Source organism: Peromyscus maniculatus, chromosome X (assembly GCF_049852395.1).
Source record: "Peromyscus maniculatus bairdii isolate BWxNUB_F1_BW_parent chromosome X, HU_Pman_BW_mat_3.1, whole genome shotgun sequence".
NCBI lineage: Eukaryota > Metazoa > Chordata > Mammalia > Rodentia > Cricetidae > Peromyscus > Peromyscus maniculatus.
The window spans coordinates 50,289,759-50,305,452 of NC_134875.1; the positions used below are offsets into that span (position 1 = coordinate 50,289,759).

The window sequence follows — 15,694 nt, forward strand, 5'->3', positions numbered from 1 at the left end:
AGGCACCAATCTCATTACAGATGGTTGTGAGCCACCGTGTGGTTGCTGGGAATTGAACTCAGGCCCTTTGGAGGAGCAGTCAGTGCTCTTAAGCTCTGAGCCATCTCTCCAGCCCCTAGCTTATAATTTTTGAGTCAGTAATTCCAAAGAGCTCTGGCACTGGCTTTAAGGAGGACCATACCCTAACCATGTCACCTCATGGGGGATGACATCTATGTCACCTCATGAGGGGTTAGCATCATGACAGAGAGAGAGAGAGAGAGAGAGAGAGAGAGAGAGAGAGAGAGAGAGAGAGAGAGAGAGAGAGAGAGAGAGAGAGAGATCACAACTCAATAGCAGGTCAAAGTGAGGGGTAGGGCCAATCATACTCTTCTGAAGAAATTCACAATTATGAGAACTCAGGGTCCATGAGAACTACCTTATTCCTTTGGTGGAGAGTCTCAGTGACAAAACCTCAGTAAACCTCACCTCTTAAAGATCCCACCACCTCTCATTATATCACAGTGGAGACCTTGGGGAACACATTAAACTATATCCAAGTGAAATGGTTAACTTGATATTGTTAACTTGATAAAAATCTAGAATCAGCTAGGAGACAAGCTTTGGGGACACCTTTCAAGGGACAATGCAGCTTAGGTTAGCCTGTGGGCATGCCTGTGAGGAATTCTCTAGATTGGGTTTACTTAGGTGGGTAGACCAACCTTAACTATATGAAGTACCATTCCACTGGCTGGAGTCCTGAACTGAATAAAATAGGAGAAAGCGAGCTGAGAACCAGCATTTATTACCCTCTACATCATGACTATGGATGCAATGTAACCACATGCCTCAAGTTCCTGATGCCATGTTTTCCTCAGCATGATAGATGGTACCCTCAAATTGCAAGCCAAAATAAGCCTTTCCATTTTTAAGCTGCTTGAGTCAAGCATCTGATCACAGAAATAAGGAACGCAGCTACTATATGAAGCCCTAACAGAAAGTTATTGCCCTGGCATATGTTGTCTTTCCTTGCTTTAATTTTCTAGACCCAGTTTCTGGGAGAAGGCAACTCAAGGTCCTGGCATTGCTACTCCTACATTCTATTAAAAATACCTGCAGTAGTGGGGGGTGTGGCTCCGTTGGTAGATTGCTTGTCCAGAATATACAAAGCCCTAGATTCAATCCCCAGCACTGCATAAACCAGAGTGATGACACATACCTATAATCTCTGCCCTCTGGATGTGGATGCAGGAAGATGAGAGGTCGAAGGTCACGCTCAACTACATAGAGAGTGATAAGCATCCTGAGGTACATGAGACTCTATCTCAAACAAACAAAAACAAGAAAAGTGGGAGGACCTAATTATTTGGGTTCCTGGTTTTAGAGACTTTAGTCCACAGTTGTCACGTGGCTTCATTCTAGCTGGATCATTGGTAGGGAAGAATATCATGATAGGGAGTGTGTAGCAGAGCTGTGTCCTCAAGCTGTTCACCTCATGGTGATCAGGAAGCAATAAGAGTCAGTGTCAGGACAAAATATCCCCATTCATAGCATGCCTCCAGTTAGCTACTTCCTCTAATTAGGCCCCACTTCATACAAGTTCCTCTACCACTCAATAACTCATTAAGTTTTGAGTCACATTGAATTAGTACATTTCTAAAGTCAGAATCATTGTAGTCTAATGATTTCCTAAAGGCTCTGCCTCTGAATATACTATTACTAGGGAATACACCTTCAACACTTGGGCCTTTGGGAGACATTTTAGATCCAAACCTTAACAGCTTATTAACTGCCATCTTACTCTTAAAGCTGCAGTGGCCCTTATAAGAATCATGAGAGCCCAAGGTACAGGGTGTATGTTAGAAACTGGCTTTTTCTGTCCTCAGGATTCTCTGGACTACCTGGTTTACATGGACTGAATGGACTTCCAGGCACCAAGGGTACCCATGGCACTCCAGGTAAGAAAAGCCCTGAAGGTCAAGTTTAAGGACATAAAGCTCTTTCAGAAGCCTGGAAGAAATCCTCCATGTGTTCTTAACTGTAGCATATCCCATATACTGGGACTCAGTTATCCTCACCAGTCTTCAACTGGAGGTTCTTAACACAAGAGGAAAGAGGATGTTTTGCCTTTCTGTGGGAATGAGATTTTCTTCCAAGCCACAGGGAAGTCAATCATGCCTAAGGGCTGTCTCCCCTGAGCTCTGTCCCGTCCCTCTGCATTTCTTCCTAGGAGCCAGTATCACTGGTGTTCCGGGGCCTGCTGGCTTGCCTGGTCCCAAAGGGGAAAAGGGAATGCCAGGAATTGGCATTGGAGACCCAGGAGAACAAGGTTCAAGGGGACAAAAAGGTGACCGAGGTAAGTTGGCTCAAGTCAGACCTTATAGAAACTGAAGGAGGCCTTGGCAGGGGAACGGGGTTTGGGATTGATCAGGGCCATGTGGTTCACAGGGTTATATTATACTTGGCTTTGCATTTTGGAGAGTCTAAGAGTCCTTAACAGTGACTGCTAAGAAAAGGATGATAGGCTATCCCTGTGACTTTCCAGTAAAGAACGCTGGTGAGCGCTCTTCCAAGTGCCCTCTAGCCTCCCGTTGCCCCCTAGCTCTTTCCAGTTAAGCCCTGGACCTCTTTTTTCACACTTGGCTGGAGCCAGGATGAATGCTTCCAAGGAGCAGAGTTTGTCTATTTAGTGAGATCTTAGCTACAATTTCCTTAGTGCTCCACGAGGATGGGAGACACTGAGTGGCCAAAGAAAGCCAAGACTGAGAGAATAAGGGCCTCCTGAGGCCAGGCCCACAATCTGCACTCCATCAGGATCAGTTATATTTTCATAAACCAAATTCCACCCTGATCTCAGCTCCGCACACTGCTTGAAGTCTTTCTGGGTGTCCCTCTCTAAACATTCTCAAAAAGTCAGAATGAATTACCATTCTTCAGTTTCCTTAGCAATGTTCTGGAGACCCATAATGTCTTCCCACTGTATGTAAAGCAGGAAATGAATGCAGTATAGCCTCATGACTAAGAGGATGGCCTCTAGATCCAAATTTCAGTTCTCCCTCTCACTAAGCTGCATGATCCTAATCAATAAAGTTCCATGCCCCCCCACCCCTTTCTCTTTGATTTTTCGAGACAGGGTTTCTCTGTAGCCCTGGATGTCCTGGAACTCACTCTGTAGACCAGGCTGGCCTCGAACTCAGAGAGATCTGCCTGCTTCTGCCTCCCAAGTGCTTGGATTAAAGGTGTGCACCATCACCACCCAGCACATGCCTGTCTCTCAATGCCAAATGGACTCTTATTTTTTTCTTTCTGTGAAACAGATATAATAACAAAACTGTCTCACAGATTTTTCTGAGGATTCTATCAACAGTAGGATAATGTGTGTCAAAGAACATATCTCAGCGTCTCGCTGATGCCTCAGGAACACTGGGCACTATGCTATGACATGCTACTTGGGAAGTGATATTTGCAATATATTTGGGGCCTTAGATCTTACCACACTTTCAGTTTACATAGTGTACATATGTTTCCAGTGTACACATTAATTCATTTCCTGCTGCACTTGGAACTGGGGCATCTGTTGTTTCTGTGTTTAATCTTTCTGTTGATCAGGATAAACTTGTTCTTTTGGGGGAGCTGGGAGTTTCTCCAGAGGAAGAGCTCAAAGCAGGGTCTGAGCCTGCAGAACAACCATGGCTTTTTTCCCAGGACATAGAGAAGATAGTACCAGAGGGAAGCATATGACGTTTCTTCTTCTGTTTGTAAATCTTGACTGTGAATGTCTGGTTATGAAATTATTCATTTACTTTAGCTGACATGAAATCATAATTCCAATTACAGTAAATAGTACACATCAAGATGGATATATTATAGAAACATAATTATGAGGAGCAGCACATCACAAGGGAATACATTTGGTGTGGTTCTGTCATTAGATGTTCAAAATAAGCAAAACAACCAACATACTGTTTACGGTTGCAAATATTCATGAACAAATTACTATGAAAAGGAAGGAAGTGAACACAGAATTTGGGAATGGTTGTCTCCGAGAAGATGGGGATGGAGTCTATGGAGGCTGCACACATAATTAACAAGATAATTACATCTTCGTTTTTCTTCAGTGTGGCAATGGAGTGCAGATGTGCTCATCATACCTGGATTATTCTTTATTGGAACAATTTGTTTAAAAAGAATACAGCCTGTATTGTACCCACCAGAAGAAACTGTCTGTGATTTGCTAGTGGAAGGAAAACAGACTTAGCCTAAGAACACTTCATTCCCTGTGCTCACGATACCTTTAGCTAAATGATTTGCAATTATACTGCGGTATTCATATTTGCATTAAATCTTTAGAGCCTACATTTATATATTTAGAGTTCCTCAGGCTTTGCCATCAGAATTGGTTAGCAAAACGATCATTTTGCATTTGCAGCCCCTCAAGTAGAACATTTTAGTTTTCGTCAAAAAGCATATGAGGGCTGACTAGAAGGTTCAGTGTGTGAAGGCGCCTGAGTTACAAGCCTGAAAAGCTGAGTTCCACTCCTGGAACCAAAGTTAAGGTGGAAGGAGAGACCCAAATCCATAGAGCTGCTCTCTGAGTTCCACTCAAACACACACGATAATGGTAAGTTGTTAATAACATGAGATCTGGGTACGACTTTAGGTCCGTAGTGTATTTATTTAGTATCTGATGATAGATTAGCGTAACTATGAAGTCAAGAAAGAGGATAAAGGGCAGGCAAGTCTTCAAAAAACTGACATGGAGGACTCTTCGAATCTGTAGGCCGCCCACACTTACTCCATTACATGTGGTTTTATGGTATTTTCCTTGTCCGTTTTGCCTGATTTCAGTTGATATAAAATACGTACATTTTCTATATGCACCTATACATGTATAAAGCTCTATTTCCAGGAAAAAAGCATGCAATGTGTCTTTCTTTTCAGCTCCTTACTCAATGAAAAAGAAAAGTACTTGAGAGAGTCACCCCGACACAGCTGCCAGCGCTGCCAGGAGCAGCATGTAGCTCTTTGTGTGCTTTTTTTGTTTTTTTTCTCTTGTACAGACCTAAAATTAACAAGAGCCTTTTCTCCAAATCAACCTTTTCATCTCCAGTTTTCTTTGTGATTCAATGCATTGATGAGCTATTTTAAACACCTGCTCTGGCTAATCTCCCATCTCTCTTTCCAAGTTTACATGGACTTGCCAGTTTTCTAAGGCGGCTATAAGATGGGAAATTGAGTAATCATATTTTTGGATTTTTCTTCTCACATACAAAAAAGAATCTCCACCAGATTACACTGGCTCTTCTTATCTGCCCCTCCATTAGAATACGCCAGTTGGCACAGCTGTCCCACGCTTAGTGAACAGCAGAAACTGCCACATGTGTATAGGTAGTTTTGATGTTTCCCCATCAAGAGTGCCGTATGTGTACTTCACATGCATTAAATAAATATTGTGTCATCCGATGAAAGGTTTTGTTTTTAACTTATAGTAGAAATTGTTCCACAAATCAGAAGCATGGAAAGTATTATGAGAGTCTGGCAGGGGACTCTGTAAATGCTCTATCATGTAACTATTCACCTTGGCCAAAGGGGATCCGATATGTCCAGAGAGATGTGTTCAACAGGCAACTAAGCCGTCATCCCACTAATCTGACAACTATAAAAGACTGCCTTTTTGTTTGCCTTGAAGTATCAGAAGATATCTCAGAAACCTAGGACACACAGGGGGATTCTGCCTTCGTTCTGGATGGTCTGGGTTGAGTCATACAGCAGCCGTAACTTTAGGGCAGCATCACACAGCTGTTCGGAAAATTTGTTTGATGTACCAGTGTGCTTAATAACAAACAACACTTGGGAAACTTAAATTCCAGCTGCTCAGCCATGCCTTCTTTTATTTATGATTTGGAGAAAAACAGCCTAAAATATTTCCATCACCAGTGAAACTGGGAAGCTAGAAATTTCCATAGCTCTATCCCGATAAAACGAAGCTCCAGCTGGAAAGGAAGTCTGAACCTTCCCTAGTTACTGTTGTCTGGCTGCTGGGCAGATAGGATGAAGGGAGAAGAGCCCTCTGCTGGTGTCCGCTGGTATTGCAGCTACCTTAATGGCTTCCATTTTCCGAGTGCACCCGGGCCTCTCCTGGACATAGGAGGCCGACCAAGCCCCGTTTTATTTATTTTTTGCAGGTTTCCCAGGTCTCCAAGGTCCTGCTGGTCCCCCCGGAGCCCCAGGCATCTCTTTGCCCTCAGTCATAGCAGGACAGCCTGGTGACCCTGGGCGGCCAGGCCTAGATGGAGAACGAGGTAAAAACAAGAAGCTCTAAATAGAACTGGCCACCCTGCTTTGATGTTCGCGTACATGCTTTATATAATGCAGCCCTTTCCCTGTTGCTTGGCATGCATGGATATGCTTGTCCTCAATTTCTTCCCTTCCACCAAGATTTGAGGGACTAGAACTGGCTGCATTTTGTTGAAGTTTTTCAGAAAGTCAGGGCATGGGGACTCCAGGGACAGCAACAAAAAACCCTATGGCCACCTAAGTCCCTAGGCCTTCAGCACCTTCCCATATTCCTGCACTTCATTACTCTTCCAATCTTATCCCTAGGCCGCCCAGGCCTTCCAGGACCTCCAGGTCCCCCTGGCCCATCCTCAGACCAAGGTGACCCTGGAGACCCTGGCTTCCCTGGAATTCCAGGCCTTCAAGGGCTCAAGGGAAACCAAGGACTTCCAGGTTTCTCTGGCCTTTCTGGAGATCTAGGACTGAAAGGTAAGTCTGTTCCACCAGCTGCATCAGTCACCACGGCACTGTCCAGTGGCCCTGCAGAGGCCTGTGGATGGTGACCTTCCTGCCCAGTCTCCCTCATCACCACCATGTCAACACCTGACTTGTTTTCCTTTGGCCCTTGCCAGGCATGAAAGGGGAGCCTGGCTTCATGGGGACTCCTGGCAAGGCTGGGCCACCAGGAGACCCAGGATTTCCCGGGATGAAGGGGAAGGCGGGGCCAAGAGGTGAGTCCAGGGCAAGCTGTGGGTCAAGCCTGAGCTGTGGAGGGGAGGGGTAAGGCATGAGGTTGAGGTGCTTTTTAGAAGCCATGCTGTCCAACCACACCACAAAAGCAACTAGGGGATCATGCTCCCCAACCCACGAGATAGTTTCTCTACTTTGGAGACGCCTCTGTCCCCATCCGCTCCCAGGACCGAAGGTCTTTACTGCTTTGCTACCATGGGTCCGGCCACTGCCACCCCCTGTATTACTTCTGCATTGCATCTAGACCACTACTCTCATTTTCTCAGTTCAGAAAAGAAGCAACGTTCCCTCTATCCTCAAGCCAAATCCCCACCTAGGCGTTCAGTCCCTCAGCAGCCCCTGAGGGCTGTATTCCCCCCAACAGGCCTTATTCCTGCTCACTTCGCATCAACTCTGCTGCTGCCTCCAGGTCCAAGCCATCAGCATTTCTCATGTAGCACCCTTCCTCCCCCAACAACAATCGTTTTGTCACATATAGTTGCCAATAAAAACAAACCGTTATTCTATTCATGGCATAAAAATGAACTAGTGCCGGGCGGTGGTGGTGGCGCACGCCTTTAATCCCAGCACTCGGGAGGCAGAGGCAGGCGGATCTCTGTGAGTTCAAGGCCAGCCTGGTCTACAGAGCAAGATCCAGGACAGGCTCCAAAGCTACACAGAGAAACCCTGTCTCAAAAAAAAAAAAAAATGAACTAGTTAGAGCCCATAAAATCATGTGTGGCACTCCCTTTTTATCCTCATGCCAGCCTGTACCCTTTACTGTTCACTGGCCTCTCAAATATTCTCCCAATCGCCTTCTTTTTGCCCCTTTCTCTCCTTCCTACTAGTTCCCTTCTCCTCTGTTTATGTCGCATATATGTTCGTATGTTTGTGTGTTAATCTCACATTAACTGGTGTTCGCCAGTTGTATCCATTTGCTTGTAAATGACATACTTCTCTTTCCGTTATGACAGAGGAAAATTCCTTCGTGCCTATGTGCCATATTTTCTTTGTCCATTCATCTGTTAATGGATACTTAGACTGGTTCCAAACTTTGGTCATTGTGAATACCACAGGGATAAACATGGATGTGCAGGTCTCTCTGTGGTATGCTGACTTGGGAGGCCTGTGGGTATATTACCGGGAATGGTACTGCTGGATCCTATGGCAATTCTGTTTTTGTGAGGAGCTCCAATATTGATCTTCTTGGTGCCTGCACTAGTTTACATTCCCATCAATACTGTATATGTTTCCTGATGCTCTCTGGTCCTTCAGTTCTTTAAATGTCTGTCTGCGTGCGGATACTTCTCATGTTTCAATAGTTCCAGCTTAACAGTCCCTGGCTATGAAAATCCACTGATGACTCTAAAGCAGACCCCTCTGTCCAGACCACCCTATGTTCCCTCCCATCATCACGGCATTATTCATTTCCTTCAGAGTCCTTATTAAAATTTGAGCTAGGCGGTGGTGGCACACGCCTTTAATCCCAGCACTCGTGAGACAGAGGCAGGCAGATCTCAGTGAGTTCGAGGCCAGCCTAGTCTACAGAGTGAGTTCCAGGACAGCCACGACTACACAGAGAAACCCCCATCTTGAAAACAAAAGTCAAAAAAGAAAAAAGAAAAATCTGCATGAGGAGGTTAATGGTATTTGTCAAACTGTGCATTGTTCATCTTCATCACTAAGCACAATCTCCATAAATGTCCATCACAGCTCTAGTCTCACATCTCCAGGACCTCGGCATATAGTAAGCACTCAAGAGATACTTGCTTAATGAATCAGTAAGCAAGTTATTCTACTTGTAAGGTAGTTGACTTGGGTGGGGCTCTTAGGCAGGATGCCAACTGTACCCCTGGGTTAGATACATCTCTACAGCATATTTGGTACTGCATTGCGACCAGCATGTAAGTAAATAATTGCTCCATCGCTGAGCCAAGTCTCGGCCTACTTATATTTGCAGCAGACATTTCCTAACTGCCTTCCACCAAGTAGATTCCATACTGAGCTATGGGGAGCCAAAATGGATATGACTTGCTCCCTGCCTTGCCCACAAGGACCCACCAAGCCACTAAGAAGGAGATGGGGAAAGAAGGTCCCATCAAGGGTTATGTGATCTGCCCTGGAGGCATCAAGTGGGAATTGGGAGCCCAAAGAGCAAGAGCAGATAGTTGGTGACTGCCAGGCAGAGGGAGGGACACCCGTGGCCCTCCTCTGCTCCAGCCTGACACTGCTATTTCACCACCTGCCCTCAGGATTTTCCGGGCCCCAGGGTCCTCCAGGACACACACCAATTTCCCAAGCTATCCAGGTTCCTCCAGGACCTTTGGGTCTTCCAGGCATTGATGGCATCCCTGGCCTCCCGGGAGACCCTGGGCTTCGAGGTGCTGTGGGTCTGCAAGGTAAGGATGACAGCGGAGAAAGAGGCCAGCTGGGAAGCAGAACGGCCTCGGTCGAGAGGCTGAAGCCCCTGGCTCGGTAGAGTTCTGAGAAGGTGCCTTCATCAAGCATCTCCCTTGCTACTTCGCAAGGCTCTCAGACCTCTTGCCAGGGAAGGGAAAGGCCAGGGAGCCAATGGGGTAGTGTTTCCTTGTCTTCAGAGAACATGGGAGTTTCCCCCCTCGATAGCTTGCCATGGCTAAACTTCTGTTTGGAGATAGAGATGTGCTGAGTGACAAAGGGGACACACAGTAGTGGAGGAAGCATGGGGCTGGGGCCAGGACAGCTGGCTTCTGAGTCCCAGCTTTGCCCCCAAAGGGGGTGAGTTATTGCTCTCCCTGGGACTGCACATGAGTCTTAGGAGAGAGACTGTGGACCTTCCTTCCATATTGAGCCCTCCCCTACCTTGTGGATTTTCTCTCCCACAGGTTCTAAAGGTCTACCTGGCATCCCTGGCAAGGACGGCCCCAGTGGTCTTCCAGGCCCACCTGGAATCCTGGGCGATCCTGGTCTCCCTGGACTACAAGGACCTCCAGGATTTGAAGGTCAGGTGACCGAAAGTCAACCCTGTGGTGAATTTGCCACTATGAGGGGGCTCACAGGCTGAGTTCTTGTCTGTCTTAAAGTTCTATTGCTGTCAAGAGACACCGTGACCACGGCAAATGTTAGGGAAGAAAGCACTGAATTGGGGCTTCCCTACGGTTTCAGGAGTTTAGCCCATGATTATCATAGAGGGGAGCATGACAGCAGGCAGGTAAGCAGTGGATCAGTGGCAGAGAGGGCAGGGTTGAGCTTTTGAAACCTCCAAGCCCACCCCCAGAGACGCACTTCCTCCAACAAGGCCACACCTCCTCATCTTTCTCAAATAGTGACTGAGCAGTCAACTACAGGAGCCTATGGGGGCCATTCTTATGCAGACCACTACATTGTCCTTCTTCTCTTCCCACTGCACAGCCTCCAGCCTAAGAAGGAAAGTCCTGCATGATTCAAGAAGGCAACAAATTTTTCCAAATCCTTGTCCAGTCCTTGTCTGGGTTCTTCAGCTTTTTTTTCTTTTTTCTTTTTTTGACAAGTATCTTGCCGCATAGCCCTGTTTGCCCTCCCTCAAACTCACTATGTAGCCCAGGCTTGCTTCAAACTCCTGATCTTTCTGGCTTTGCTTTTCATGACTTTCTGTCTTACTCTGACATGAATGGAGAGGTAGCTCAAGATATAATGTTGAAGATGAGGTATATCTGCCCATTGCTCCACTACTTATCTTCCCTTTTATACCAAGGACGACAAAGCATTTGTCCTTGAGAGAGAATACTTCTGAGGCTCAGTAGTAAAATGTTGCCGTTCAATTCATATCCAGCATGGACAGGAGAGGCTAGTGAAGCCTTGTCCTTCTAATGCTAATGTTATGTATAATGCTTCTGATTCCGCAGCTAATTCTGTCCTGTGAGAGACTTCAAGGCTGGGCATGAAAAGGATTCCACTAGACTTACTCTTCAGCCCAAGGCCTAACCCAAGGCCAGGTGGCTGGAGAGGGGTAATGGATGGTGTTTCTCTTTAAAAATGGGAGCTCTGTAGCTGGACCCACGTGAGTTGGAGTTCTAGTTCACTGATCTTCTAGCTGTAGCAGCTGGCAGCCTCAGTTTCTTCATCTGCAGAGTAGGCTGCTAATAGTGCCAGCTCCTGGGGGACATCAGGATCACGTGGCTCAGCACATGTATATGATGTGCCTCACACAGTGTTTAGGGGCAGAGTGGCTAGTGTCGCTATCATCTGTGCCGTACTCACTTGGATGCTCTTTTCTTTCCAGGAGCTCCAGGGCAGCAGGGTCCCCTGGGGAGGCCTGGGAGGCCTGGGCACAGTGTGAGAGTGGGCTACACACTGGTCAAACACAGTCAGTCAGAACACGTGCCCCTGTGCCCTGTCGGGATGAGCCGACTGTGGACGGGCTACAGCTTGCTGTTTGTGGAGGGGCAGGAGAAAGCCCATAACCAGGACCTGGGTAAGTACTGGCTCGGACATCCAGTCCTTGTTCCCTGTCCCTACAAGGACTGACCTCTTCTCTTCTCACAGTCCTTTAGACCCATGGTTGCAAAGTAGACCACAAGCACTAGCTCTGGGGTCAAAAGGATTTAGGCTCAAAGTCCTACCACTTCAAAGCCACATACCCTAAGTAAATTATTCAACGTCTCCAAGCTTTCATCCTCCCTTAATGGGACTAAGATATTTCTAGTACATGTCACATAGAGTGGTGTAAGGAATTCATGAATCACATAATGTAAAATATATTTAAGCCTCCATTAAGTATTAATGATTAGCTGTAACAATAGTAACATGACCTGCAGGGCAGTAATGATTACTGCAGGATTAATTGCATTAGCAGCAGGTGTACCAACTCTTAAATGTGAATTCCATCTATTAAATGTTGGTTTTACAAAGCAGATTAATTAGGGAGTGATTATTCACTTTATCAAAAGAGTCTCATCATTATTCAGCTCCCTTGATACATTTATGAAATGATTTGATCCTCGGGCTCCAGCATGTACCAGAGTCACCAGACTGTAAGGAGAGAGCTGTCCTGCTCTGAGCAAGCATTTAGCTGGAAATTCACCTTTTCAGCTACTCTGGGCCTTGTGGCCCCGCCCTTTAGCCAGCACTTACCAGATCCTTGCCCATCTTCTCTTCCCAGGATTTGCTGGCTCCTGCCTGCCCCGATTCAGCACCATGCCTTTCATCTACTGCAACATCAATGAAGTATGCCACTATGCCAGGCGCAATGATAAATCCTACTGGCTCTCCACTACTGCCCCCATTCCCATGATGCCTGTGGGCCAGACCCAGATTCCCCAGTACATCAGTCGCTGCTCTGTATGTGAGGCACCCTCACAAGCCATTGCTGTGCACAGCCAAGACATCACCATTCCACAGTGCCCTCTGGGCTGGCGCAGCCTCTGGATTGGTTACTCCTTCCTCATGGTAAGACCTTGAACCATTCTGACCCTCCGTGCAGGCACAGAGATAGAAGGTAGGAGAGAAGAGCTCAGGGAAGGGTCTTCCCATTGATCCCAGGCTCAAGGGACACTTAGAATTTAACAGGAAGAGAGATGAAGATGTGAATTACAGCCCATTGTGGTTGTGGGGGATGAGAACAATTTGAACCTGGTGTTCTGGACTGAGAACATGTATGAGTCACAAGGCAAGGCTCTACTCTGTGTGTTCTTTGGTTTTGTCACTATCAAAGGAAGAATATAACACACTGTAATCTGACCAGATACTGAGGGAAACGCTGTCCTCACTTGAGGCCAGCACATTCTTGTACTAATCAAGTCGAGCATAACATTCTTTGCCTTGCCACCCACCACCCCCTCAGATCTGTCTAGCTTCTGCTGTCTCTTTTTGATCTCTTTTTCAAGATTCACATGAAGGCGCACTGTGCATGTATGGCTTTATGAGCATTTGTGTTGCCTCTCTATTTGTGTGTGTGTAAAGGCAGTGGCCTGATGTGCTGTGTGTCTAGCTAAGAAAGAGAACATCAGCAAATCCAAGGAGATGAGTCTGTAACTATTGGGGTTGTTTCTTTAAATAAAATCAGGAGTGGCTAAGACAACTCCCAGGAAAAGTGCAATGTGAAACTCACAGAAGTCCCCAAATTGGCCAGGACTTCTCCACGAATCACCAAAGGTCCCGGTGCAATTGTCCTCACCAAAATCTGCCATTTATCAAAAGCCTGAGCCATCGGCCAAGTATCACTCTCTGAAAGTTCAGCAAACTGGAGGGCAAATGGCCCGGCTGCTGGCCACTTGCTGATGACGTACCTGAAGCCTCATCTCAGCCTCCCAGCTAAGCTGAAGGGAGGCAGCTGGAGTGTAGACCAGGAGGTCTGGAGGTGCAGTGACTGGAGACTACCAGTCCGTGAGTGACTTAGAAACTGAACTCTTAGGAAGCCCTCTGAAGTGAGGGAGGCCGGAGACAGTTTAGGTCAAACATACCCAGGCCTTCCCTTAGCAAGGAAACATCAGGTAGTAGATATTGTATGTCACTCTAAAGGGTGTGGCACAGGTTGAAAATGGAAAGAATTCAAGTGTAGGTCATTTCAGGATGAGAACTATAGGGGGACATGCTGTTCAAAGAAAGAGCGTTTGGGGAGTATGACATTCTTTCTCCTTCTTGGAGGACAGTGCACAGTAAGGGCTTAGAGCACTGTTCATTTGCAAACCTAAATCCAGCCTTGCTCAGATGTATATCTGGGGCCAGGACGGTAGCTCAGCAGGTACAGGCGCTTGCCACTAAGCCTGAGTTGGCTCCCAGAACCAACCTGCACATAAAATAAACAACTATAATTTAAAAATCGTCAAGATGCGTAGGCCTGCGGAGAACCGGGGTAAGTGAGGGTCTGTCTCACAAAGCTGTGAGGCCTGCGTGATAGGAGCAGACAGGGAAACACTGGTTGACGTGTGATCACTGACCACGCGGCATGGAGGGCACAGAGGAGCCAGGAGGGGAGTGGCTCATCCAACAGCACCTCCAGGGAGGATGGCCAGCCGGGGCCTGCTCCCGAAGGCCAGGTTCAGCATGCTGCCTAGAAGCTGAGTGCTTTCGGGGTCCGGAGTTCTGCACTGGAGCCCATCTGCAGGCCTTTAAGAACAGGACATGGAGCACGTCCGTCGTGAGTTCTGGCCCAGCTCACAGAGCTCCCTCTCTTCTGTGTTTCAGCACACTGCTGCTGGGGCTGAGGGTGGAGGCCAGTCCCTAGTCTCCCCTGGCTCCTGCCTGGAGGACTTCCGGGCCACTCCTTTCATCGAGTGCAACGGTGCCCGCGGTACCTGCCACTACTTTGCCAACAAGTACAGCTTCTGGCTGACCACAGTGGAGGAGAGACAGCAGTTTCGAGAAGAGCCTGGTTCTGAGACGCTCAAAACCGGGCAGCTCCACACCAGGGTGAGCCGCTGCCAGGTGTGTATGAAAAATCTGTAGGGGGTTTGCCTGTCACGCAGCCCCTAGCCTCCCTACCCCCTCACAACCGTCACCTCACACATCTGGGCTGTCCAAGAAAGGAAGGCCTGAAGCCATTTGCCTGTCAAGTTGTACATCAGAGTCTCATTTGGACTGGACTACTGGACACTGGTCATCCCAGCCTTCAGGCCCAACAGATAAGTCCACTGTGCTAGGGTTTGCTGTTCTATGTCCATCAATCTGGTGCTAATGTTCCATTTGGATATGTGTGTGATTATTCATGGCTACCTCAGAAAGATGTGCTGGACTGCCATTTTCTAAGACTGCTAGAGCTTTCCTCACGGCTTTGACCAGGAAGCTCTTCATACCAGCTAAGTTATTTCTTTATGACAAGAAGTCACCACACATTTGACTTAAACTAGAACTCCGGGTTTCTACCCTAAAAGTATGGCTCTATCTAGACCTCCCTACTCAAGGCAGCCTATTATATCTAGGCAGGCAGCAGGATTAGAATGAGGAGCCAGCCGTTAGCCAGAACTGAGCTGTGATTCCTTCCAGAGTTTGTTAAGTCCATGCCCCATCTTGATTAGGAAAGGCTGAAAGGCCAACATTTGGTCCTAGGCAAATCACTGCCCCCTGGCTGGCTCTCTCCACCACCAGAGAGATGGACCACTTGGTCTGGTCCAAAGCAGAACAAAGGATGCAGTAAGCATGACCAAGTTCACAAGAGGAAACGAGAACCACTTCACTTTCTTCTTGGCCTAGGGCAGAGGGATGAATAGATGTGGAGCTGTCAGTTTTGCTTTTGACTCCAGGAACAAAAGGTAAATCTCATGTCCCCATTCCTCAGAAATCCCGGATTACTCCAAGTGCCACCCAGATCTGTGCAGGGTGGCACACTGAAGCTGCAGTGGGTTGGCTCCTTGCATTCTGAGGCTATTCGAGACTTTCTGATAAAATGACTAGCCACTACTCTTTCACACGTAGCCTTTTAAACTATTGGAAAGTTGTTTTTTTTTTCAAAATCTAGCACACACTACTGTTAGCAGACCCCAGGTAGAGTCTGAGTTGGCCATGAGGTATACTGTCTTCTGTTTGAAGCAATTCATTTTAATTACCAGTTGCATAGAACACACTCAGTTACGCGGACATGAAGCACTCAGTCCCCTCCGGGTGATTTCACTTCTTTAAGTCCTATGTAAACTGCGCCCACACAGGCAAAGCCTAACCCATATAGCCTGAGCTGCTGTCATCATCACCTCCTACATAAGTAAAGAATGGTGTTCGCTTTGTACCTAGCAAATAAAATCAAGGAAATGTGAACATT

General features: G+C 47.0%; 1 protein-coding gene across 1 annotated transcript in view; it reads left to right on the top strand.

Moving 5' to 3' along the window:
* The window catches only part of Col4a6 (collagen type IV alpha 6 chain), a 304,646-nt gene extending 288,956 nt beyond the window's left edge, over positions 1-15,690 (top strand). The window contains exons 36-45 of the mRNA XM_006970301.4: positions 1,866-1,937; positions 2,210-2,335; positions 6,165-6,281; positions 6,583-6,744; positions 6,888-6,986; positions 9,237-9,383; positions 9,849-9,965; positions 11,225-11,416; positions 12,104-12,390; positions 14,128-15,690. Coding sequence (XP_006970363.1) covers positions 1,866-1,937; positions 2,210-2,335; positions 6,165-6,281; positions 6,583-6,744; positions 6,888-6,986; positions 9,237-9,383; positions 9,849-9,965; positions 11,225-11,416; positions 12,104-12,390; positions 14,128-14,388 — 1,580 coding nt within the window. The 3' untranslated portion in view covers positions 14,389-15,690. The remainder of the gene's footprint in view (positions 1-1,865; positions 1,938-2,209; positions 2,336-6,164; positions 6,282-6,582; positions 6,745-6,887; positions 6,987-9,236; positions 9,384-9,848; positions 9,966-11,224; positions 11,417-12,103; positions 12,391-14,127) is intronic.
* Positions 15,691-15,694: the final 4 nt, after the last annotated feature.